Here is a 25,168-nt window from a genome sequence, read left to right on the forward strand (position 1 = left end):
ACTTTATCTTCTCCAGTATTGACTGAGATTTCCTTGGTGCAAGAATGTCTTCATGCATTCAGGATGGCTTCTTATACTTGGTAGTCAAACCAGAAAAAGGAAAATGTTAGGCCTTGTTTTGGGAAATGAACCAGGCCTTTGATTTGGAGAGCATTTTGGAAACAGTAGTTACAGTAAGTTTTAAGGTAGTTATAACTAAGTATAAACCTGAAGCTTGCAGAGAACTAATGAACTGGGGGAGGACAAATTGTAACAGATTAGACAGGAGCTGGGGGAGTTAACTTGGAGCTACTGTTATCAGGGAAGTCCATATCTGACATGCGGGAGTTGCTTAAAGATTGGCATGTTCCATTGAGGAGGAAGATAATGGGATTTTGGATAACAAGAGAGGTTATGAATTTAGTCAAAAAGAAAAAGGAAGCAGATGTAAGTTTTGGAAGGTAATGTAAAGAAGTTGTATGGCATGTTTGCCTTCAACGGTTAAGTCTAAGAGTCAAGAAGTAATGTTGCAGCTGTATAAAACTTTGGTCAGGCCACACTTAGGTTAGAATTGCACCACAATTCTACTGAGTGCAATTCCATTTGTTCCATTACAGGAAGGATGTAGAGGGTTTGGAAATGGTGTAGAAGTGATTTACCAGGGTGTTACCTGGAATAAAGGGTATGAGGTATATGGAGAGACTGGACAAGCTTCGGTTTTTCTTTTCCATAGCATCACAGATTGAGGGGTGACCCGACAGAAGTTTATAAAATTATGAGCGGTGTTAGACAATCAGTCTTTTTTTTCCCCTAGGATATAAGTGTCAAGTACTAGAGGACATGCATTTAAGTTGAGGGGGAATGTTTAAAAGAGATATGTGGGGCAGGTTTTCCTTTTACAGAGAGTGATAGGTGCCTGGAACGGGCTGCCGGAGGGGGTGGTACTGGTGGAATCAGATACGAGTGCCATTTAGAGTCCACTAGATAAACACATGGATCTGCAAGAATTGTGGTATATTGACCATGTACAGGCAGATTTAATTTAATTGACATTGTGGCTGAAGGGCTTGTTCCAATACTGTACTGTTGTATGTTCTGCCTAATCTCAAGCCTGCAGTTATTAATGATTTTAAATATGCCATGCAGCTCAGGTTTTTTCACCAGCATGACCAAAAAATTCAGTAATCTTCTCAGTTGTCCCAAAAAGAATAGCCATCAGCCTGGTGAAATGCATGCTGTAAATCAAGGGTAGACTGGTGCTGGTAATGGCACAATATCCTTCCAAACATGTCAATTGAACAAAATGGAAATACTCTGTAAGTCAAGCTGGGAAACAAAGTCACTGTTCTGGGTTGATGATATCTGCTTGAAGGCTGGATTTTTGTTTCATAGCACGGCTCAGGTTATCCCTGGACAGCTATCCAGCATGTTCTGCTTATGTTTCAGACTTCCCAAACACAGGATTTTCCTGCCACGACGAGTCAGAGCATATTTTCCAACTTGCTACATTTTTATTTCCATGGAAGTTCGCTGAGCATGAACTGGCTGCCATGTTTCCTACAGCCCAAATTACATTTCAAATATATTTCAATGCAGTCCAGGATCAGATCATCAGGATATTCAATTCAAAATGTTCATGACTTAATTTTGCTTAAAAACCTCTCCTATTACATAATCTGAGCCTGCCTACACACCACCATCTAGTGGAAAGTATAATAGTGTTCCTATTAAATTGCTGCTTTGCAGTGTTACATAGTGGGAGAACAAAAACACTTGCATTTTATTGGAATTCCTCTATTTGCTATTCCAATAGAGATATCAACCTGTTGTTTATCAAGAGCTTCACATGCAGGGAAAAGAACATCAGATTATAAGGCTACAGATGGATGTGGGCAAAGAGCAAGCCAAAGGAATTATAATGTGGGAAAATATGAGTGTCTATTTTGACAGAGAAAAATATAAATTAGATTATTTAAATGGTGTTATTTTGCAGAGCGCTAAAATGCCAGAAGACCTGTGTGGCCTAGTACATAATTGGCAAAAGGCAAATAATTTGGAAATCTGAAAAAAAAGTTATTGTTTATTGGAAAGTAACTGGATACAATTATAGGGTATTGATGAGACAACTCCCAGAGTACTTTATAATGTTTTGGCCTCATTTAGCAATGGCTGTAAATGCATTGGATGCATTTCAGAGAAATCTGACTGGATTAGTACCAGGAATTAATTGTGATGAGGAAATGTTGGACAGCCCAGACTTGCATCCACTGGAGTTCAGAAGAGGAGCTTCATTCAAATAAAAAACATTCTGAGGGGTTTTGATAGTGTGCAAAAAGAGAGGATGTTTCCTTTTGTGGGTGAATGTAGAAGCAGTTGTCATTATTTAAAATGGAAATTACCATTTAAGAGAAATGAAGCGTTTAACATAGAAAATAAGACTATAAGATATAGGAGCAGAAATAGGCTATTTGGCCCATTGAGTCTGCTCCATCATTCAATCATGGGCTGATCCAGTTCCAGTTATCCCCACTCCCCTGCCTTCTCCCCATACCCTTTGATGCCCTGTCTAATCATGAGCCTATCTATCTCTGTCTTAAATGCTCCCAATGATGTGGCCTCCACAGCTACTTGTGGCAACAAATTCTACAAATTTACCACCTACTGACTAAGTTAAGTCCTCTGCATCTCTGTTCTAAATGGACTTCCATCAATCCTAAAGTCATGCCCACTTGTCTTCCCCTACCATGGGAAATAACTTTGCCATATCTAATCTGTTCAGGCCTTTTAACATTCAGAATGTTTCTATGAGATCCCCCCTCATTCTCCTGAACTCAAGAGTATACAGCCCAAGAGCTGCCAGATGTTCCTCAATCGGTAACCCTTTCATTCCTGGAATCATTCTCATGAATCTTCTCTGAACCCTCTCCAATGTCAGTATATCCTTTCTAAAATAAGGAACCCAAAACTGCACACAATACTCCAAGTGTGGTCTCATGAGTGCCTTATAGAGCCGCAACATCACATCCCTGCTCTTACATTCTGTACCTCTAGAAATGAATGCCAACATAGGATTCATCTTCTTCACCACCGACTCAACCTGGAGGTTAACCTTTAGGGTATCCTGCACAAAGATTCTCAAGTCCCTTTGCATCTCTGCATTTTGAATTTTCTCCCCATGTAAATAATAGTCTCCCTGTTTATTTCTTCCACCAAAGTGCATGTCCATACACTTTCCGACATTGTATTTCATTTGCCACTTCTTTGCCCATTCCCCTAAACTATCTAAGTCTCTCTGTTTCCTCAACACTATCCACTCCTCCATCTAGCTTTGTATCATTGGCAAATTTAGCCACAAATCCATTAATCCCACAGTCCAAATCATTGACATACATAGTAAAAAGCAGCGGACCCAACATTGACCCCTGTGGAACTCCACTGGTAACCGGCAGCCAGCCAGAATAGGATCCCTTTATTCCCTCTCTCTGTTTTCTACTGATCAGCCAATGCTCCACCCATGCTAGTAACTCCCCTGTAATTCCATGGGCTCTTATCTTGCTAAGCAGCCTTACGTGCAGCACCTTGTCAAAGGCCTTCTGAAAATCCAAGTACACCACATCTACTGCATCTCCTTTGTCTACCCTCCTTGTACTGTACAAAAAATTGCAGTAGGTTAGTCAGGCAGGATTTTCCCTTCAGGAAACCATGCTGGCTTTGGCCCATTTGTCATGTACCTCCAGGTGTTCCGTAATCTCATCCTTAACAATCAATTCCAACAACTTCCCAGCCACTGATGTCAGGCTAGCAGGTCTATAGTTTCCTATCTGCTGCCTCCCATCCTTCTTAAATAGCGGAGTAACATTTGCAATTTTCCAGTTATCCGGTACAATGCCAGAATCTATCGATTCTTGAAAGATCATTGTTAATGCCTCTGCAATCTGTCCAGCTACTTCCTTCAAAACCTGAGAGTGCATTCCATCAGGTCCAGGAGATTTATCCACCCTCAGACCATTAAGTTTCTTGAGCACCTTCACAGTCGTAATTTTCACTGCAAATACTTCATTTCCCTGACACTTCGGTATGTCAGGTATACTGCAGATCCACTGTGAAGACTGATGCAAAATACACATTCAGTTCCTCTGCCATCTCTGTGTCTCTCATTGCAATATCTCCAGCGTCGTTTTCTATTTGGTCCTATATCTACCCACAACTCTCTTTTACCCTTCATATACTTTAAAAAGCTTTCAGTATCTTCTTTGATATTAGTCGCCAGCTTTCTTTCATAATTAATTCTTTTCCTCCTAATGACCTTCTTAGTTTCCTTAGTTTTTAAAAGCTTCCCGATCCTCTATCTTTCCATTAGCTTTGGCTTCTTTATATGCCCTCTCTTTTGCTTTTACTTTGGCTCTGATTTCACTTGTCAGCCACATTAGTGTCCTTCTTCCATTCAAAAATTTCTTATTTTGAATATATCTGTCCTGCAATTCCCTCATTTTTCTCAGAAACTCCAGTCATTGCTGCTCTGTTGTCCTTCCTGCTAGTGTCCCTTTCCAGTCGACCTTGGCCGGTTCCCCTCTCAAGCCATTGTAATTTCCTTTATTCCACTGAAATACCGACACATTGGAAATTAGTTTCTCCTTCTCAAATTTCAAAGTGAACTCGATCATATTGTGATCACTGTTCCCTAAGGGTTCCTTAACCTTAAACTCTCTTATCACCTTTGGATCATTGCACAACACCCAATCCAGCACAGCTGATCCCCTAGTGGGCTCAACAACAAACTGTTCTTAAAAAGCCATCCATTAGCCATTCTACAAATTCTCTCTCTGGAGGTCTAGTACTGACCTAGTTTTCCCAATTCACTTTCATGTTAAAATCCCCAACGATTATCATGACATTGCCCTTCTGACACGTCTTTTCTATCTCCTGTTGTAATTTGTAATCTATATCCTGGCTGCTGTTTGGAGGCCTGTATACAACTGCCATTAGGGTCCTTTTACCCTTGCCATTTCTTAACTCAACCCATAGAGACCCTACACCTTCCAATCCTATGTCATCCCTTTCTAACGATTTAATATTATTTCTTATACACAGGGCCACACCACCCCCTCTGCCTACTAACCCATCTTTCTGATACACCGTATATCCTTGGACATTCAGCTCCCAATGGCAGCCATCCTTTAGCCAAGTTTCAGAGATGGCCACATCATACTTGCCAATCTGTAGCTGAATTTCAAGATTGTCCATTTTATTTCTTATGCTGCGTGCATTCAAATGTAACACTTTCAGTCCAGTATTTACTGCTTTCTGTTTTAACTGCACCATGTCTCTATTGTCCTGTACCTCATCCTACTGGCTTTGATTATGCCTCATCTCCTGCCTGTCCTTTCTATCATCTCTGTTGCACGCTATCTTTGATTCATTTCTGTTTTCCCCTTTCTTAGCCCTATCACTCCAGTTCCCATCCCCCGGCCAAATTAGTTTCAACCCTCCTTAACAGCTCTAATAAACCTACCTGCTAGGATATTGGACCCCTTTGGGTTAAGGTGTAACCTGTCCTTTTTGTGCAGGTCGTACCTCCCCCAGAAGAGGCCCAAATGATCCAGGAACCCGAAGCCCTTCCCCCTACACCATTCTCTCAGCCATGCATTAATATGCCTGATCATGCTATTCTTGTGCTCGTTAGCACGTGGCACAGGCAGCAATCCCAAGATTAGTATCCTGGAGGTCCTACTTTTCAGTTTCCTGTGCAACTCCCTAAATTCTGTTTTCAGGACCTCCTCCCTTTTTCTACCTATGACATTGGTACCAACTTGTTCCAAGACTTATGGCTGTTCACCCTCTCCCTTCAGAATACTCTGCACCCAATCCAAGAAATCCCGTACCCTGGCACCTGGGAGGCAGCACACCATACGGATATCTCTGTCAGGCTGACAGAACCTCCTGTCTGTTCCCCTCACTATGGAATCCCATATTCCTCATTTTCTTCTCTCCTTTCTGCACCATGGAACCAGGCTCAGTGCCAGAGACCTGATCGCCGTGGTATTTCTCTGTCAGGTCACCCCTGCTCAACAGCATCCAAAATGAGATAACAATTACTGAGGGGGATGGCCACAGGGTTGCTCTCTACTATCTGAGCTCTTCCCATCCCTTCCCCAACCGTCACCCACTTACCTAACTCCTTCAGCCTCAGGGTGACCAATTCCTTGAAGTTCCTATTTATCTCCTGCTCAATTTCCCTAATAAGCTGTAGGTCATTGGGCCGCAACTCTAGATCCCTAACGCGGTCTCTCAGTAGCTGCATCTCGGTGCACCTGGTGAGGATGTGGCCACCTGGGAAATGGGAAGATTCCCAGGATTCCCACATCTGACACCCAAAGCAAAGTAATAACCCTACAGACTTGCTCTTTATTCCTCTTTTTAAAAAAAAGGAAAGAGAAAAACAGCATAGAACAGTACAGCACAATAACAGGTCATTCTTCCCACAATGTGCCAAGCCAGCTAAAAAGCAAATTAAAAACACCCAAGCACTAATCCCTCCAACCTACAACATGTCCATATCCCTCCATCTTCCTTATTTCCATGTTTCTTTCCAAACATCTCTTAAAAGCCTCTAATGTATTTGCCTCTACCACTATACCAGCCAGCGCAGTCCAGGCACCCATGACTCTCTGAATTTAAAAAAACTTACCCCTCACATCCTCCTTGAATTTACCTCCTCTCATCTTCAATGCATGCACTCTGGTATTAGACATTCAATCCAGGGAAACAGATCATCTCTGTCCACTCTGTCTATGCCTCTCATAATCTTGTAAACCTCTATTAGATTTCCCCCCAGCCTCCGATGCTCCAGAGAAAACAGCCCAAGTTTATCCAGCCTCTTGTAATAGCACATGCCCTCTAAACCAGGCAGTATCCTGGTAAACGTCTTCTGCACCCTCTCCAAAGCCTCGACATCCTACCTATACTGGGGTAGCCAGAACTTTACGCAATATTCCAGTGGTCTAACCAGAGCTTTATAAAGTTGCATCATAACCTCGTGACTTTTAAACTCATTGCCTTGACTAATGAAAGCAAGCATTCCATAAGCTGCCTTAATCACCTTACCAATCTGTGTAGCCACTTTCAAAGAGCTATGAACTTGGAAGATCTCTCTGGAAGATGTACTGTCTCCTTGCATTTGCCCTACCGAGGTGCAACACTTCACACTTATCTGGGTTAAACTCCATCTGGCATTTCTCAGCCCATATCTGCAGTTGATCTACATCACATTGTATTCGTTGCCAGTCTTCTACACTATCCACAACTCCACCAACCTGCAAGTTTACTAATCCATCCATCTACATTTTCATCCAGGTCATTTATATACATCACAAATGGTAGAGGTCCCAGCATAGGTCCCTGTGGAACTCCAATTATAGACTTCCAGCTCAAACAAGTGCCTTCAACCATTACCCTCTGTGCAAGCCAGTTCTGAATCCAAACAACCAAACTGCTGCAGACCCCATGCATCTTATTAGCCTCCCATGAGGGACTTTGTCAAATACCTTACTAAAATTAATGTAGGCAACATCCATTGCCCTACCCTCATCAATCTCTCTCATCACCTTGTCAAGAAGCTCAATCAAGTTGGTAAGGTATGACCTGTCATGCACAAAACTATGCTGGCTCTCCATAATTAGGCCAAATGCTTATACATCCTACCCTTAAGAATTTTCTCCAGTAATTTCCCTACAACTGACGTTCCCCACACCAGTCTATAGTTCCCAAGATTTTCCCTTGTTCTCTTCTTAAATAGAGGTAAAACAATAGCCACTCAACAGTCCTCCAGGTCAAGGGCTCAGCAATCTAATCTTTTGCCTCCTTCAATAAGCTGGGGTAAATCTCATCAGGCCCTGGAGACTTATTGACCTTAATACTCAATAGGAGTCCCAACACTTCCTTCTCCTTGACCTCTAAATGCCTTTCGTTTTTTTTCTCTCAGACAGCAGAGTCTTTCGAACCCTCTTCTCAGTGGAAACAGTTTGAATATTTTTGATGTACATGTAGACAGGAGCTTGACAAGCAAGGTGATGAAAGGTTACCACAGATAAGGGAGAATATGGAAATTACACTCTGATCAGCCATAGTTGTATCGAATGGTGGAGCAAATTTGAGATAATGAGTGATCTACTCCTGCTCCTCATTTTCATGTTTGTATCAAAAGCATAGAATAACAGAATATAGTGCCCATATAAGCAGTTTGATGAGGCACTGTCATTTGTCCCAGTCCATTAATAATGCAATTCATCTATTTATGCAAATCCATGTTAAGTGTTACTGATTTGCTTCAACAACCCTTTCAGGAAGTGCATTCCAGATCACATCCCATTCTGTGAAAGTTATCTCTTATATCCTGCTGGACATGTTAAATTCTGATCCTTTTGTTACTGATCCTGGAAGCATTTTATCCAAATGATTTCATGATTTTGGGTATTTCCTTGCAATCTGCCTATTTGAATTAAGGTATTGTTATATTTGCTTTTTGGGTGAAAACAATGTAATTGATTTATTTACAGTATACTAGTCATGGCTTCAGCTTGTCCACTTTATACTCCGAACCTCCAGCCCACCAAGAGTGTGTCTGTGTCCCGTTCACCAAAGTCACTTCTGATTCTGGGTGAAGCACCTGCATTGCACCCTGAGAACTGAAGTTCTTTATTATGTATAGATGTAATAACACATTTTCCCCCTTCAAAAAAAACAAGAACAATAATAGTATGTCCTCATAAATCTGCAAGACACAATAATGCTTTGCAACAAAGAAATTTACATTAACTTTGATTGTAATAAGCAATACAGTTCCTTATTCCTTCATCAACTCTCAGTCAGTCTCTGTGGCGGTTTGATGATCCTCCTTGGTTGCCATTCATCTCCACAGGTGTATTACTTTCGCGTGCTGTGTTCAGTCTCTGATCAACATGTTCATTTCTTTCACATCCTTCTGCCAAGATCCTAGCTGTGTGTCTCTGATCTTGCTCTTGCTGTGTGGCCATAATTTGCTTCATGTGCCTCATAATGGAACCCTGAACTACATGCATGTGATCAGTGAGTCTTTGCACAAATTCCAGCTGATTCTGTCTCAATTCACAGAGCAACTTCCGTTGGCAGCGTTCATAGATAGCAACACCTCCTGTTGGTCCGTGTTCAACTGTTGTTGTTCTGACCTTTGGTCTTGCGTGGTCTCCCCATCTTTCTTTTTAATTTTCCTCTTCAATTGGAAATCAGTGAGAGACAGATTTTGAATTACAGCTGCATAAAGTGGAAGCAAGACTGACGAATTCTTCACCATGATCACTATGTTCAGCACTGGCATCCTGACTGTCTTGCTGGTGTAGCTGGCATGAATGTTAATGGAAGGTGAAGTTCTTGTGCTTCTCTTGCATAACGTCACTGGAGCTCTCAAGGATGCTGTTATGTGTTTTTCGAGTTACATCAGGTACACATCTGAGCTCCACAAAGCCATCTGCCTGCTCTTTATTGAGTGTTGCCTGTTACCTTTGCTCTGTGAAGCCACTACAAAAACTCTTTCCACCAGGTTGAGCCTTTCACATGCCGTACAACCTAGTATTGGCTGTACTCACTTTTCAACAACCAGTAGCTGTGGCTTTCGGCACTATCCTCTGTGCCTGAAAGACACCATACAGCCCCCTTTTACTGGAACCTTCTCTCCAGTATAGCCAGTCACTTTTAATTTCACTGGGTAAATCTTGCTCTTAACTTTGAGAGTCTTGTAATCATCCACGGATAAGAGCTTTACCTGGGCTCCGGTGTCAGGCTTGAATGGAATTGCTGTCTCATTCACAGTCACTGGAAAATTCCATTCTGTTTTACCAGCATCAGAAGTCTGTAGAGCATTTACAAAAACTTCCTCAATTTCCTCATCAACAGAATGCATCCTTCCTCTTGGTAGCCTTGCAGCACCCTGCAAAATGATTCTTCCCACAATTATTGCAGGAGTTTTGATAAGCAGGACACTTCTTTGGGATGGCTGTACCACCACATTGGCTGTTTGGGCTGACCTCTTCGCTAGGCTGCTGTTTTGTAAAATGCCTTGTGCTCAGCGCCTCTGTTTTCACAGTTTGGGCTGTTGTTTCTGCTCCGTGCAGCTCCTTAGTTTGTGCTTGTGTGATCTCCGCTGCCTTACACATATTCACAGTCTTTTCTAGTGTTAAATCTTTTTTACAGTCTAAGCTTTCTCTGACCCCATTATCTGGGATTCCACAAATTATTTTGTCTCTGACTAGTGAGTCTCTCAAGTCTCCAAACTCACAGGACTTATTCAGTGTGAGAAGTTCAGCAGGGTATTGGTTAAAGCTGACACTTTGTTTCTGGTCACAGGAGAAGAATTTATATCATTCAAATGTAACGTTTTTACTCAGGAAAAAATACTCCTCAAATTTTTTCATCATTGTCCAACTTAAAGTCAGTCTTATCAATTTGAAAGCTGTTGTAGATGTCCAAAGCATCTTTGTCAATTGCATGTAGAAAGATAGATGCTTTCAATTTTTCCTCTGCCCCGCTAGCTCTGCTCGCTGCTAAATATATATTGAATTGCTGTTACACACACGAAATGCTGGAGGAACTCAGCAGGCCAGACAGCATCTATGCCAGATGTTATCTTGTTTATGATTGAATCGCTGTTTGAAGCTTTTCCAAATGTCAATCAGATTGTCGGTAAACTACATAGCTGTAGGAGGACTTAGGTTATCCATTGACGGAATTTTTAGACTCTCAGCTCCATTTTTTAGTGAGGGTCGAGATACTGTGCTGTTAGGGTGGCAGCTTCTCTTCGTCAGAACCTATCGTCTCTTTCTTCCTCGCTTGTGGTATTTAGACTTGATGCTGACTTCTGACACCACGCTATGTTTGTCATTTAACAAAGACAAACTTTGCGTGGGTAAAAATGTTAGAACTATTTTATTAACAGAATACTACAGTGATGGCTTCAGCTTGACCACATCTTATTTCGGGTCTCCAGCCCACCAAAAGCATGCCCGTGTCCCGTTCACCAACGTCACTTCCGGTTCCGCATTGTACACTGGGAACTGAAGTTCTTTATTATATGGACAGATAATAACACACTTGTAATCTCCATGTCCAAAGGTTTTCAGTTTTAGCATGCATGATCTCTGTTCCACACCCAGATTCTCATTTAACAGTACGTTGTGGACCTCACTGGTCCATACAAATCCCTTCACTGGGATCTTCTATTTTTCAGTTTGCATTAGCTTAGGATGAATTCAAATAGTTATAAATATTCATGAAATGACATTCCCAGGCTTAGTGGGAATGAAACTTGAAGCACAGACTCAGAGTCATAGAAAGGCACAGTCAGAAACAGGCCCTTTGGCCCATCTAGTCCATGCCGATACATTTATACTTGTTTGTTGTTTATCTCAAAGTATTCCTGACTGCTACTGATTCTTGGCCTTTTCCTGTGTACTTTGTAAGAAAACCAATAAAGTTCTTTGAAAAAGAGTGAGAAGAAATAAAAATATTGCAGTATACACCTTGTGTTTCTCCTAAATAGAGTTAAGGTACAAATCAACCATCACAAACTAATTCAAAGTTCAAAGTATATATATTATCAATGTCACCGTAGACTACCCTGATATTCATTTTCTTAAGGACGTACACAGAAAACACAAAGATACAACGAATCAGTGAAAAACTGCACATAATAAGACAGAAAAATGGCAATGTGCAAAAGACAAACCGAAAGAAAAAGCAATAAATATTGAGAACATGAAGAGTCCTTGAAAGTGAGTCCATAGGTAGTCTATTCAACCCATATTGATCCCCAACACTGAACTGTTCTCACTTTCAAGGACCCGTTATCTCATGTTGCTTACCTATTGATTATTGTTATTTTGTTTGTTTTTTTTGTATTTGCTCAGTTCATTGTTTTCTGCACATTGGCTGTCTTTTCTTCTGTGCGTTTTTCATTGATCCTGTTGTGAAAACAGCATTAAGAGTTCAAATTCAAGTTTGGTTTATTGTCATTCATCTGTACATATGCGCACCACCAAACAAATCAGTGTTTCTCCAGACCAAGTTGCACAACACAGTACATATAGCTCACACACATAACACAGAAAATAATGTTACCACAAACAGGTTTGTCCATCTTCATCGACAGCATTAGTACCTTTTACGAAGTTGAGTTGCTAGCTTGATGCTCAACCCAGCACGGATGGAGAGCGTGCAAGAGATCTGGCCGGATTTGAACTCGGGACCTCTCGCCCCGAAGTCCAGTGCTGATGCCACTACGCCACCAGCTGGCTGTTTGATGGTGTCGGGACTAGCGCTTGATTTGGATTTAAGTGAGGGAGAGTTGCACAGCATCAGCTTCATTCTCTCTTCCCAATTCCCATCTGGATCCAGTGGCAAGACAAGAGTCCAGATGGCTGGAGATGAGACTAGGCGCAGTGGATGACCAGGATGTCATCTGTGCCTAGTCGTGCTCTAAGCATTTCACGACGCTTGCAGAGACCGCCTTCTTGACCGTTGGACCTTGCATTGGTCTCGCCGGAGTCTGTCTTCACATGCTGGGATAGACAATTCCCTATCTCACCGAGGGTTTGAGACCTGTCGGCTATCCTCACCTGGTTTAGCCGGCTTGTCGAAGCCGTTGCCCGGGGTGTGGCCGCTGTCGCGTGCAAACAGCTACAGGGAGCCACGGGTGAGAGCTGAGTGCCAGGTGGGGGCCAAAGATGGACAAAACACCTTGAAAAGGACGCGACATGTTCCCCCTCCCTGACACCCCATACACCCCACCACAAATAAATCAACAAATAATAAGATGCAAAAACGATACAAGTTAAAAAGTAAACAGTATAATGCTACTGGCACTTCAGACTTGATGAGTCCTGGGTGGTGGCAGGGATTTCAGTAGTCTCACAGCCTGGGGGAAGAAGCTGTTTCCTGTACTAACAGTTCGTGGCCTAATGCTGTGGTACCTCCTGCCTGATGCTAAGGGCCCTGTGTAAACAGCACTCCTGATAAATAACACTGATGGGTGAAAGAGAGACCTTGATGATCCTCTCAACAGTCCTTGCAATCCTTTGTTGGGACCTGTGGTCAGATGTCTTTCAATTCCCATACCAGAGGGAGATGCAGCTGGTCAGGTCACTCTTGATGGTGCAAATGTAAAATCTGGTTAAAGTTGGGGTGGGGGAGCCTCACTCGCCTCTAAGAATTGGCGTCATCTATTCATTAACTCTACTAATCCAACGCGAATTCCAAATTCCTTGGCACCCTTATCTAATAAAATCTGTTGATATCCACAAGCCTGCTTCTTTTAATCCAAACCAAGCCCTGAACACCTCAACTGATTTCCCTTTTAGCTTTTGTATTCAAGGTAATACACCTAGTCTTTGCAATCTACCTTACAAACGCAAGCAGCTCCTCCACCTAACAGTCCAATGAAGTTATTCAGTCTCCTGATGGATTTCTGTTTACTTTTCCCAGTTCGTTCCAGGAGCCTGCTGTTTTATGATGAGGGCTCGTCCCTGGAAGATCACTATTCCACACTCTTCCCAGTGGAGACCAGGGAACAGGCATCCAGGGAGTTAAGAGAGGAGAAGACGTCACATGACAGATCAAATGATTACACCACCTGGTCGCAGGAGGTGTCCAAATATCTAAGCGATGCCCAAATGGAGGTGATCAACTCCAATAAGACTGACCACAGGAAGTTGGTCCAGGAGAAAGAACATCATGAGAGGTGGGCATCAGCAACTGTAATCACAGCAAAATCTTTGTAACTGGACAACCCCTTAACCAGCCCTTCTGATGTCAAGATACTTCTATTCTGCAAGCCTTAAACGTTCCGTGTTTCTGTGTGTGAGTGTGTGTGTGTGTGTGTACTTACATGTCTGCAAGTGTGTATGTGTGTGTGTGTGTGTGTGTGTGTGTGTGTGTGTGGGGTGCATACCCCGTGTGCACGCGCACTAAGGTGTGCACCAGTGTATGAATGTTTCCATTAGCTGTGTCTATGTAAGATCGTTTGCATAAGATTCTGTATTCATTGCAATTTCTAAACCACATTCCAACACCAAAGTCCCATATTCCTCACCATGCACCCTGCTGCCTTTGCCATGTAACTTGCTACATATCCTGCACTCTTCATTATCGTCATTTGGTTCCTCTTGCTTTGTTCCTTGCCATTAATTCTAAATTCTTCACAATCCTCATTCCATTCATCATTGTTCTCTGTGAACCTTTCCCTTCTGCATTTACTAATAACTGTCTCACCATTCTCACCCTTCCTCACTAATCTTCCCCCAACACTCACCAAAACATGGAATATTTTGCCATCTTAGAAAAATTATTCACTCGCCCCTTATTGCCGCCTTGCTTCCTGCTCCACGTGTATCTTTCTGTCGTTTGCCCACCTATTGCTCATCATCATGTTTGTCTCAAAAAACTCCTGGCTCGTCACTGTTTGTCAGGATTCTTATGGTGATCGCGAAGCACGATGCAAGTTGGGCTTGGGGTTTCGTATTATGTACAAGGTGCTTTACACACATCTGTATGATGTGATTGTCACTTGCACAAGCAAGGCGGCACAAAGCTTGAGAGGGAGGTGTGCAAGTGACAAAGTGAAACACGTCAATGGAGCTAAAAATCGCATCATGCAAATATCAAAGAAGCATCCTATTGTTACACTTGTGCAGTGGGTTTTATCAACAAATAAAAATCACTAAGGTGGCTCAGATAAATGGATACTGGGATCAGGGTGGGTGTTGAGGGTCGTCACTGTTTCCTACAACAACATGTTAATATTTCCACGGTCTTGTAATGCAGAGTAACCTACATGTCAGATAATGAAGAGTGTGGTAAAAATATACAGCTAACATGTTATAGCAGTTATTTAGAAATAAAATGCTTCCCATTGCATTCAACTGATTGTGTGGAGCTGCTGTAATTCTTTGCTTTTTTTTTGTAGTTTTTTTCCCTTGCTGACTGATTTTCCACCTGAATGAATTAAATGCCAGGGTGTGGTGGAAAGGGTGCTTACTGGACAACCTAAGTATCAGGCAGTCTGCCAAGTGCTGTTGTACATGCTTGGGGAGCAGTGTATTATCAACCCCTCTTCCACCCTGCCTTTCCAATAGGATATAAATGATAACACCAGAACCTGGATTCTGACCACAAGTTACAATTCTTGTGATTATCTGTACATTTCTCATTTAAGAGCCCAGCCACAATTATCATTCATCAGAAGTGAAAGGGCAGAGAGGAACCTGTAAAGAAGTACCTTAAAATCAAGCTTATCTGATCAAACCTTTATTTTTTAAAGAAAATGTTTCTACTGTTGAGAGTGATAAAAACTACAGCCCGTCACAAAAAGATTTTCATTAATATGTCCGGTGAGGAGTCTGAATGAAACTCCTTTATCTGAAGTGTTCAATAAGTGGAACTGCTGCACAAGCACATGGGAGAGAAGGGAGCAGAATGATGAGAGAGATGAGGGTGCTGGGAGGATGATTGTGAAGAGTTTAAACACAGGCTTAAACCAGTTGAATGAAAACCCCCTACCCCCCCATATGCTTTACATTAGAGACTCAGAACTGTAGGCTAAATTGTACCCAAACTTTGACAATGCCTCTTAGAGGCAGCTCCCAGTATCTTGGACACATCAGCACTGTGGCTGCCTCACAAAGATTTGAATTCAGACAATGGAACCCATGACCCTTGATGTCCACTGCCTCCAAATGTCTCTGAGGCTCAACGTGGTATCAGAACAGTTGAAATATATTAAAATAATTTAACTTTGTTTCTTTAAAAAAATTATTTAGGATCACAAGATGTGACTGCACTACAGAATGCAGATGAGATTTGCCAGGATGTTGTATGGCTTATGAAGTGAGATTGGATAGGCTTCTCTTCTATGGAGCAAAGTGCGTTGCAGGGTATTGTGAAGGAAGTGTAGCAGGCTACGAGATGTAATAGATTAGGTATAGTTAAACTCTTTTCCCCAGGTAGAGGTGCGAAAAGCAGTAAGGCATTGTTTCAAGTTGAGTGGGGTAAGATATCAAGGAGACCTGAGAAGCAAGTTTTACATAGAGTGGTTGATACCTGAAACACACTGCCAGAAAAGGTTGCAGAATCAGATACAAATACTATATTTAAGAGCTGCAGTACTTAGACAGATTTGCCTAGGCAAGATAGAGAAGGATGTAGACTTAATGCTGGCAAATAGGATTAGTGCAGATAGACTGAAGGTCAGCATGGATGTGCTAGATCAAAGAGCTTGTTTCTGTATTGTACATCTCTTTATGGCTCTATTACACAAATTAAAAATATCAGTGTTAATTCAAGGAAAGATCTGCCACCACTTTGTCTCATTTACTGTTGCACTGAAGGTCAGTGACCATTTTCAAATAGAATCACTTACATCCAGTACAATCAGGAGCTGTCCCTGGACTCCTGTGTTGGGTAATTCCCCTTATTTATGGCTCAGCTATTTACCAATTCCCCCAGTTATTGACTTGTGTTCTGTGAAAACAATCAAACTCAATTAATCCGCTAATTGTCAGCTGGTTAAAGAAGTAGTAATCTTAAATTATTCTCTTGGGATATGGGAAGAAACAATGGCTGTAGTTTTTTTTTCCCCCATATCAGCAAAGTTTGCCCTGTGGTTCCCAATCTCTGGGTTAGATCAGTGAATAACAGTCACAAATATAGGAAATTAATTTACATGAACTAAGGTAGCAATTAGTACTACTGCAGGCTGGAAAGTCAGACAAATATTAGTCAGCCTCCCTGCTTGTGGGAGGTTTCCAGTGATAACTCCTGTAAATCCAGCTTTCACATATCACTAAGGGTTGTGATCTTCCAGTAGTTGCAGCTTGCTGCTTGGGTTTATGCCTGAAGAATGGGTAAGATGTTAGTGGCTGCTGCCCGATGATCATAAGGGGAAATATGAAGAAACTTGGAAACATAAATTGGGAGCAGATGTTCTCAGAAAAATGTATGGCAGAAATGTGGATATGTTCAGGGGATATTTGTGTGGAGTTCTGCATAGGTACATTCCAATGAGACAGGGAAAGGATGGTAGGGTACAGGAACCATGGTGTACAAAGGCTGTTGAAAATCTAGTCAAGAAGAAAAGAAAAGCTTACAAAAGGTTCAAAAACTAGGTAATGATAAAGATCTAGAAAATTATAAGGCTAGCAGGAAGGAGTTTAAGAATGAAATTAGGAGAGCCAGAAGGGGCCATGAGAAGGCCTTGGCGAGCAGGATTAAGGAAAACCCCAAGGCACTCTACAAGTATGTGAAGAGCAAGAGGATAAAACATGAGATCAGGGTGAAGAGTGGAAAAGTGTGTATGGAACCGGAGGAGGTAGTGGATGTACTTAATGAATACTGTGTTTCCAGTATTCACTATGGAAAACGACCTTGGCGATTGTAGGGATGACTTACCATGGACTGAAAACCTTGAGCTTATAGACATTAAGAAAGAGGATGTGCTGGAGCTTTTAGAAAGCATCAAGTTGGATAAGATGTATCCATCTTGATGTATCCCAGGCCACTGTGGGAGGCGAGGGAAGAAATTGCTGAGCCTGTGGCAATGATCTTTGCATCATCAATGGGGACAAGAGAGTCTTACTTCAGTGGTTGGTAAGTTGATGGAGAAGATCCTGAGGGGCAGAATTTATGAACATTTGGAAAGGCATAATATGATTAGGAATAGTCAGCATGGCTTTGTCAAAGGCAGGTCATGCCTTATGAGCCTGACTGAATTTTTTGAGGATGTGACTAAACACATTGATGAAGGTAGAGCAGTAGATGTAGTGTATATGGCAAGGAATTTGATAAGGTACCCCATGCAAGGCTTATTGAGAAAGGAAGGAGGCATGGGATCCAAGGGGACATTACTTTGTGGATCCAGAACTGGCTTGCTCACAGAAGACAAAGGGTGGTTGTAGATGGGTCATATTCTGCATGGAGGTCGGTCACCAGTGGTGTACCTCAGGGATCTGTTCTGGGACCCCTTCTCTTCGTGATTTTTATAAATGACCTGGATGAGGAAGTGGAGGGATGAGTTAGTAAATTTGCTGATGACAATAAAGGTTGGAGGTGTTGTGGATAGTGTGGAGGGCTGTCAGAGGTTACAGCGGGACGTCAATATGATGCAAAACTGGGCTGAGAAGTGGCAGATGGAGTTCAACCCAGGTAAGTGTGAGGTGGTTCATTTTGGTAGGTCAAATATGATGGCAGAATATAGTATTAATGGTAAGACTCTTGGCAGTGTGGAGGATCAGAGGGATCTCAGGGTCCGAGTCCATAAGACACTCAAAGCTGCTACGCTGGTTGACTGTGTGGTTAAGAAGACATACAGTGCATACATGAGATTGAGTTTAGGAGCAGAGAGGTAATGTTACAGCTATGTAGGATCCTGGTCAGACCCCACTTGGAGTACTGTGCTCAGTTCTGTTCACGTCACTTCAGGAAGGATGTGGAAACAATAGAAAAGGTGCAGAGGAGATTTACAAGGATGTTGCCTGGATTGGGGAGCATGCCTTATAAAAATAGGTTTAGTGAACTCAGCCTTTTTTTCCTTGGAGTGGTGGAGGATGAGAGGTGATCTGATGGAGGCGTATAAGATGATGACAGGCATTGATCATGTGGATAGTCAGAGGCTTTTCCCCAGGGCTGAAATGGCTAATATGAGAGGGCACAGTTTTAAGGTGCTTGGGAGTTGGTACAGAGGAGATATCAGGGTTAAGCTTTTTTACGCAGAGAGTGGTGAGTGTGTGGAATGGGCTGCCGGCGATGGTGGTGGAGGCGGATACGATAGTGTCTTTTAAGAGACTCCTGGACAGGTACATGGAGTTTAGAAAAATAGAGGGCTACGGGTAACCTAGGTAATTTCTAAAGTAAGTACATGTTTTGGCACAGCATTGTGGGCCGAAGGGCTTGTGTTGTGCTGTAGGTTTTCTATGTTTCTAGAAGAAGACACTAGCAGGGATGATGGTCGATCAGCAATGACTTGAATTTCTAAGAGTAATTCGGAAGCCATAGGATCAGTGTATCCCTAAGAAGAAGCATTCTGAAGGAAGGGTAAGGCAATCGTGGCTGACGAGGGAAGTCAAAGACAGCATAAAAGCAAAAGAGAGGGAATATACTATAGCAGAAATTAGGGGTAGCTAAAGGATTGGGAAACCTTTAAAAAAAAACAAAAGGCAACTAAATGGATAATAAAGAGAGAAAAGATGAAATAGGAAGGTAAGCTAGCCAATAGTATCAAATTGGTATCAAAAGTTTTTTCAGATATATATATATGGTAAAGGAGGGGCAAGAGTGGACATTGGACCTCTGAAAAATGGTGCTGGAGAGTTAATCTTGAATAACAAAGAAATGACAAGTGAACTGAATAAGTATTTTGTATTAACATTCATTGTGGAAGTAACCAGCAGTGTGCCAGAAATTCAGGAATATCAGGGCACAATTGAGTGTAATCACCGTTATTAAGGAGAAAGCACTTGAGAAGCTGTAAGTTCTAAAGGTCATTTGGACCAGATGAATTACACCCCAGGATTCTGAAGGAGGTAACAGAAGAGATACTGGAGGAATGACTAGTGATTTTCAAGAATCACTAGATTCTAGAATGGTTTCAGAGGACTGCAAAGTCGCAAATGTCACTCCATTCTTAAGAAACACGGGATGCAAAAGACAGGAAATTATAGCCAGTTAATCAGCCTTAAGTGGTTGTCAAGATGTTAGAGTGCATTATTAAGGATAAGGTTTCAGGGTATTTGTAGGCACATGATTAAATAGTCCAAAGTCAGCATAGTTTCCTTATGGGGTAAACTTGTCTGACGAATCTGTTGGAATACTTTGAGGAAATAACAAGTAGGACAGACAATGGAGTGTCAGTGGATGTTGTTTATTAGATTTTCAGAAGACCTTTGATAATAGCCCATGGTATTACAGGAAAATATACTAGCAGGGACAGAGGCTTCATACACAAAATGCTGGAGGCACTCTGCAGGTCACACAGCATCTGGCAGAATACAAAGAGTGAGAATAACGAAGGCCTTTTCTGGTTGGATGCCAAAGACTTCTGGTGTTCTGCAGAGGTCGGTATTGGGTCCACTACTCTTCATGATAAAGGTCTGGGTGACTAAATTGATGGCTTTGTGGCCAAGTTTGCAAAGGTAGGTGGAGGGGCAGGTAGTGTTGAGGAAGCAAGGAATCTGCAGAAGGACTTGGACAGATTAAGAGAATGGGCAGAGAAGTGTAAGATGGAATACACTGTAGGGGAATATATGGTCACGCACTTTGGTAAAGAAATAAAGGCATAGACTTTCTAAACGGTGAGCAAATTCAGAAATCAGAGGTTCAGAGGAACTTGGGACTCATGGTGCAGGGTTCCCTTAAGGTTAACTTGCAGCCTGAGTCAGTAGGTAGGAAGGCAAATGCAAGGCTAGCATTCATTTCAAGGTGACTAGAATATAAAAGCAAGGATTAATGCTGAGATTACGGTATCGGTCAGACCATATTTGGAGTACCGTGAACTGTTTTGAGCTCCATATCTAAGGAAGGATGTGCTGGCATTGGAGAGAGTCCAAATGAGGGTAACAAGAATGAGAGGGTTACACCGGGAGGAGTGTTTAATGGCTCTCAGCCTGCAATTGCTGGAATTTAGATGGAAGAAAAGGGAAATCTTATTGAAACAAACTGAATATTGAAAGGCGTACATAGAATAGACGTGGAGAGAATGTTTCCAATAGTGGGGTTGAGAACCAGAGAGCACAGCCTCAGAATACAAGAACATCCCTTTAGAATAGTGATCGAGAAGAAATTTCTTTAGCCAGAGGATGGGAATCCGTAAAATTCATTGCTACAGATGGCTGTGGAGGCCAAGTCATTGAGTATACATAAAGTGAAAGTTGATATGTTTTTGATTAATAGGAGTGTCAAAAGTTATGGGGAGAAGACAGGAGAATCGTGTTGAGTAGAAAAAAAATCAGCTGTGATCGAAAGGTGTAGAAGACTCAATGGGCTGAATGGCCTAATTCTGCTCTTATGTCTTATGGTTAAGAGCTGAAATTGCACCTAAATCTCTGAGGTGAAAATCAGTTCATTTCTACAAATCCCCTGGAATTCTATTGATTATTAATACATGGTTAAGGTGAAGACAAAGTCTGTTTTCTAATCTTTTACCTCCTTCACTGGGAGCACAATGCTGGCAACAAATGATCTATACTAAAGATACAACTAGACTGGGGAGTCACTGTGTTCGGGCCATGGACAATTGAAAGGGAGGAGGCAACAGGGCAGTTATTGCATCTCCAGTATTTTATTTAAAATTTCAGGTAAGGATTCTGCTTCCCCTGTTTATATCTCCTCCACAATGGCCATTTATTATCCAAGCACCAATTTATCTTTTTCATTCCATCCACACTATTACAGAATTGTTTTCTCAGTCAAGGTGAAGGTCATTGATTGAGACATTAACTAGGTTGCTTTCTCCCAAGCTACTGTCTGACTCACTGTCTGTTTTTATTTCAGATCTCCAGCATCTGCAGTATTTTGCATTTGTTTATCTGTTATGTGGTCTGCATTAGCTCAATAGAAATGAGACTGCCAGCTCGTCTGAAAGAGACACATAGCAAATCTTCTTTCTGCTGCTCTGATTTTCTTGCACCCACCATGCTCCTACCTTGCACAGCTAATCTTGCATTTGCAAGCACTCAGTTTCTACCATCAATGACAAATCAGAGCATAGCTTGAAATGACTTACCTGCTGGGTACCAACAGTGAAATGTTAACATTAATTTTGAGTGGACAAAAATATAACTGCAATAATGTAATGCTGAGGCTTTATAAGGTGTTGGCCAGACCATGTTGGAGTATTGTGAGCATTTGTGGCTCCATATCTTAGGAAGGATGTACTGCCAGAGGAAGTTTATGAGAATGATCCCAATGATGAAAGGGTTAATATATGAAGAGTGTTTGATGGCTCTGGGCCTGTATTTGCTGGAGTTTAGAATGATGAGGGGAAGATCTCATTGAAACTTACCGAATATTGAAAAGCCTGGATAGAGTGGACATGGAGAGGATGTTTCCAGTAGTGGGAGAGTCTGGGACCAGAGCACATTGCGATAGGATAAAAGGACATTGCTTTAGTACAAACAGGAGGAGGAATTTTATTAGCCAAAGGTTGGTGTATCTGTGGAATTCATTGCCACAGCTGGCTGTGGGGACCAAGTCATTGAGTATATTTAAAGCAGGGATTGAAAGGTTCTTGAATAGTAAGCATACCAAAGGTTACCGGGAGAAGGCAGGAGAATGGAGTTGAGAAGGATAATAAATTAGCAATGATAGAATGGCGGAGCACTTCAATAGGCCAAATGGCCTATTTTTGTTCTTGTGTGTTATGGTCTACTGTGATTTTAAGAAACAATGCCATTTTATTGCTCTGATGAAAATTATATGCAAGATACCATGGCAAATGGAATAGCAATTGTCATGTGTGAACTTTGTGAATTGCATCAGCCACTCATTCAGCCATACTATTTTGGTCTGGTGTCAAACCAGATGTTCTTTTTGGGACAGTAGAGGAGAACGAGGGAGACACCAGACTTTGCCTTTACATTTTATTTGGCAATAAGTCTTACACCCGCCCTTGCTGGAATGTTTCTAATCTTTCCAAGCAGTAGCAGAGGGGATAAGTGACATCAAAAAATACCTGGGGGGATTTGAGTGCAGAGGAATGGCATTGCCCTAATTGACTGTGAGGTGACAGGCACTAACCAACTCTAACACTGAAAAACATGCAGCATTTACATATGAGCATTTCTTGCCCCAAGCCTGTAGATTTTAGTAATTTAAAAATTTGTTTTTGTTTTGCAGGGAAATTGGATCAAATAGTGCAGCAGACTATTTGTAATTAACAGCTGTGGGCTGCATTAAAGCAAACCTCGGATCAACTCCTGACTGACAGCTTGTGTTGGCAGGCTAACCAGAGCAGGCCCGCATCCGTCCCAGTGTTTCTGCCTGTCCCTGCACACGTCAGATACCAACCTGCTCATGCACCACGCACACTGTGTTGGACTTAAAGCTGTCATGATGTAGACAGCAAGACCAGTTGGTGGGGTGGGACCCAACTGTTTTTTTAAAAGCAGAAAATGTTTAAAGTTTCTTTTAAAAGTTAAAAAAAACTTTTTCTACTCTGTAACATTTGGTACTTTTTTCTTATATCAAAATTGAACTTCTAGAGACAGCACAGTACAAATTTGCCTTGGGTGTTAGTATGACATTATCAGCTAGCCATTTTCCATCCCATCTGATACTAGATTCAGTTGAGTGGAATGGAAATGAATTTGGCTGGGCATATGAAAGGGCAGGCAATGCTGCACTGTTCCACTTTGAATGTCTACCCTCCACACCTCTCAACTCTCCAAGACTCTCACCTTCTTGCTGAAGTTATTTATCTGACAATAAGAAACTCTTCGTATTACTTTTCATCTAAAGTGAAGAGTAAAGCTGAGCGACATTCTTCACCAGATCCCTGATGACTTTTCTATTGAGTTGACAAAGAAGGTACACATCGCACCACCTGCTAAATCATGGTGCTGGAATGAACAGCAGCTCCAAAGTGATTCTTTAATATGGAATCCCTGGTAAACCAGAGGCTGGTGTTATTCTGTAATGCTCAGATCTTTCAGGCTTATCATACCCGTACCAGTTCTTTGAAGAGTTTATTCAATCAGTTCCAAAACCCCACCACACTTCTACTACAGTGCTGCTTGCAAAATTTGCAGGCTGAAACAATTTTTAGTTCAGAGTTGGGGAAAAAAAAGCAATGATAACTCTGTTACAGAGTGATGTCAGGCCTATTACAAGGAGAGATTTGTGATGCAGAAATTGCTATTGCAGAGGAGAGGGCAATGTAGAGAAGCTTTGCTCATTTCTTGAGATTATCATTCAGTTAGTTGCTGATTGTTCAATCTGTTACCCTTGATGTGATTCGTTTTTAATCAGTGCTTTTTGCAGGGCGTTTTTCTGCTCTCCTGTGGGACGGTAATCTGTCTCTGCTTACTCTAACCTGTCCTTCTATAACCAGTAGGATCAAGTGCAAGGCTGGTTCTACAAACCCTTTAAATTTATTCTCTATTCGGTCTCTGAGTGGGGTGTAAAGCCAGAGTCCAAATCAATCTCATGCGACTCACTCAGAAATTCACAGAACCTTTCTCTACCGAGTTTTCCGGTTGTTTCTTTTTTTTTAGGTTATATGGAGAAGCAACATCTTCATTTTCAGTTTTTGACTGGCTTATGGGTTTTATATCTTACATGTGCTCCTGTCTAATTGTTCATTCCTATGAATCAAAACCTGAGACCGCACCTGATGAAAATCTGTGTTCAGCCTGCTACGAATGTGCTGTGGTTTCCTTTGTGGGAGAGGGAATGCAGAGTGGTGTAGAGGGCTGGGGAGAGGCCAGGGTGAGAAATCATTAAGGATTCTGTATGCAGAAAAAATATTATTCATCTTCATATTTAAAGAAATAAAACTAAGGGATATTTTGTGCAAATAAATTTTGACTATCATTCTCTATCATTAGTCAGAAAAACGTCTATTATTAATTCACGAATAAGGAGTATGGCTGTCTTGTTTTGCTTTTTGAGTGAATTCAGTTAATTGATCTGAAAAGTTATGATGCATTTTATTTTGATGTTGCATGGTTGATTGCAAAGCTAAGCAACAGAAGATACAACCAATGCCAACATGAAACTTCAAAGAAGCATCCCACCCCTTTCCCGCACAGTGTATGCAATTCAGTTCTCCCCCCCCCCCCCCCCCCCCCCGCCAGATCACCACATGAAATTTCAATGGAGAAGAATCTTCCACGGTATGGATATCCAATAACCATTCCCTTCTAATTACTTATCATTGTAGAGATTTCTAATGGACACTCCAGCACAGTGACCCCCACTGTAAGGACTTCCGATCAACACTTTCCAGAATTGTACGTTAGCTTTTAACCTTTCAGTTCAGTTAATTTATTTAGTCTGGGTATTAGTTAGAGCCAGTAGCTTGATATGAAAATCATGTTTACTGATGTGCAGAAATAGAGATTCTTCTGTCAAATCAATGGTATCTGGATTGAATGGGCCAATGACAGATAGGTTAGAA

At 41.8% G+C, this 25,168-nt stretch overlaps 1 protein-coding gene across 2 annotated transcripts in view; it reads left to right on the forward strand.

Annotated features, from left to right (window-relative positions):
• creb3l1 (cAMP responsive element binding protein 3-like 1) overlaps nt 1-24,570 on the forward strand; it is a 188,476-nt gene extending 163,906 nt beyond the window's left edge. The window contains exons 11-12 of one of the 2 annotated variants that reach the window (XM_073049177.1): nt 13,489-13,744; nt 22,888-24,570. In XM_073049177.1, the coding sequence (XP_072905278.1) occupies nt 13,489-13,744; nt 22,888-22,924 (293 nt within the window). In that variant the 3' untranslated portion in view covers nt 22,925-24,570. Of the gene's footprint in view, nt 1-13,488; nt 14,925-22,887 lie in introns of those variants that run through there. The other variant, XM_073049176.1, reaches the window with a different exon arrangement.
• The last annotated feature ends 598 nt before the right edge of the window (nt 24,571-25,168 follow it).

This window comes from Hemitrygon akajei, chromosome 6, assembly GCF_048418815.1.
Source record: "Hemitrygon akajei chromosome 6, sHemAka1.3, whole genome shotgun sequence".
Lineage (NCBI taxonomy): Eukaryota > Metazoa > Chordata > Chondrichthyes > Myliobatiformes > Dasyatidae > Hemitrygon > Hemitrygon akajei.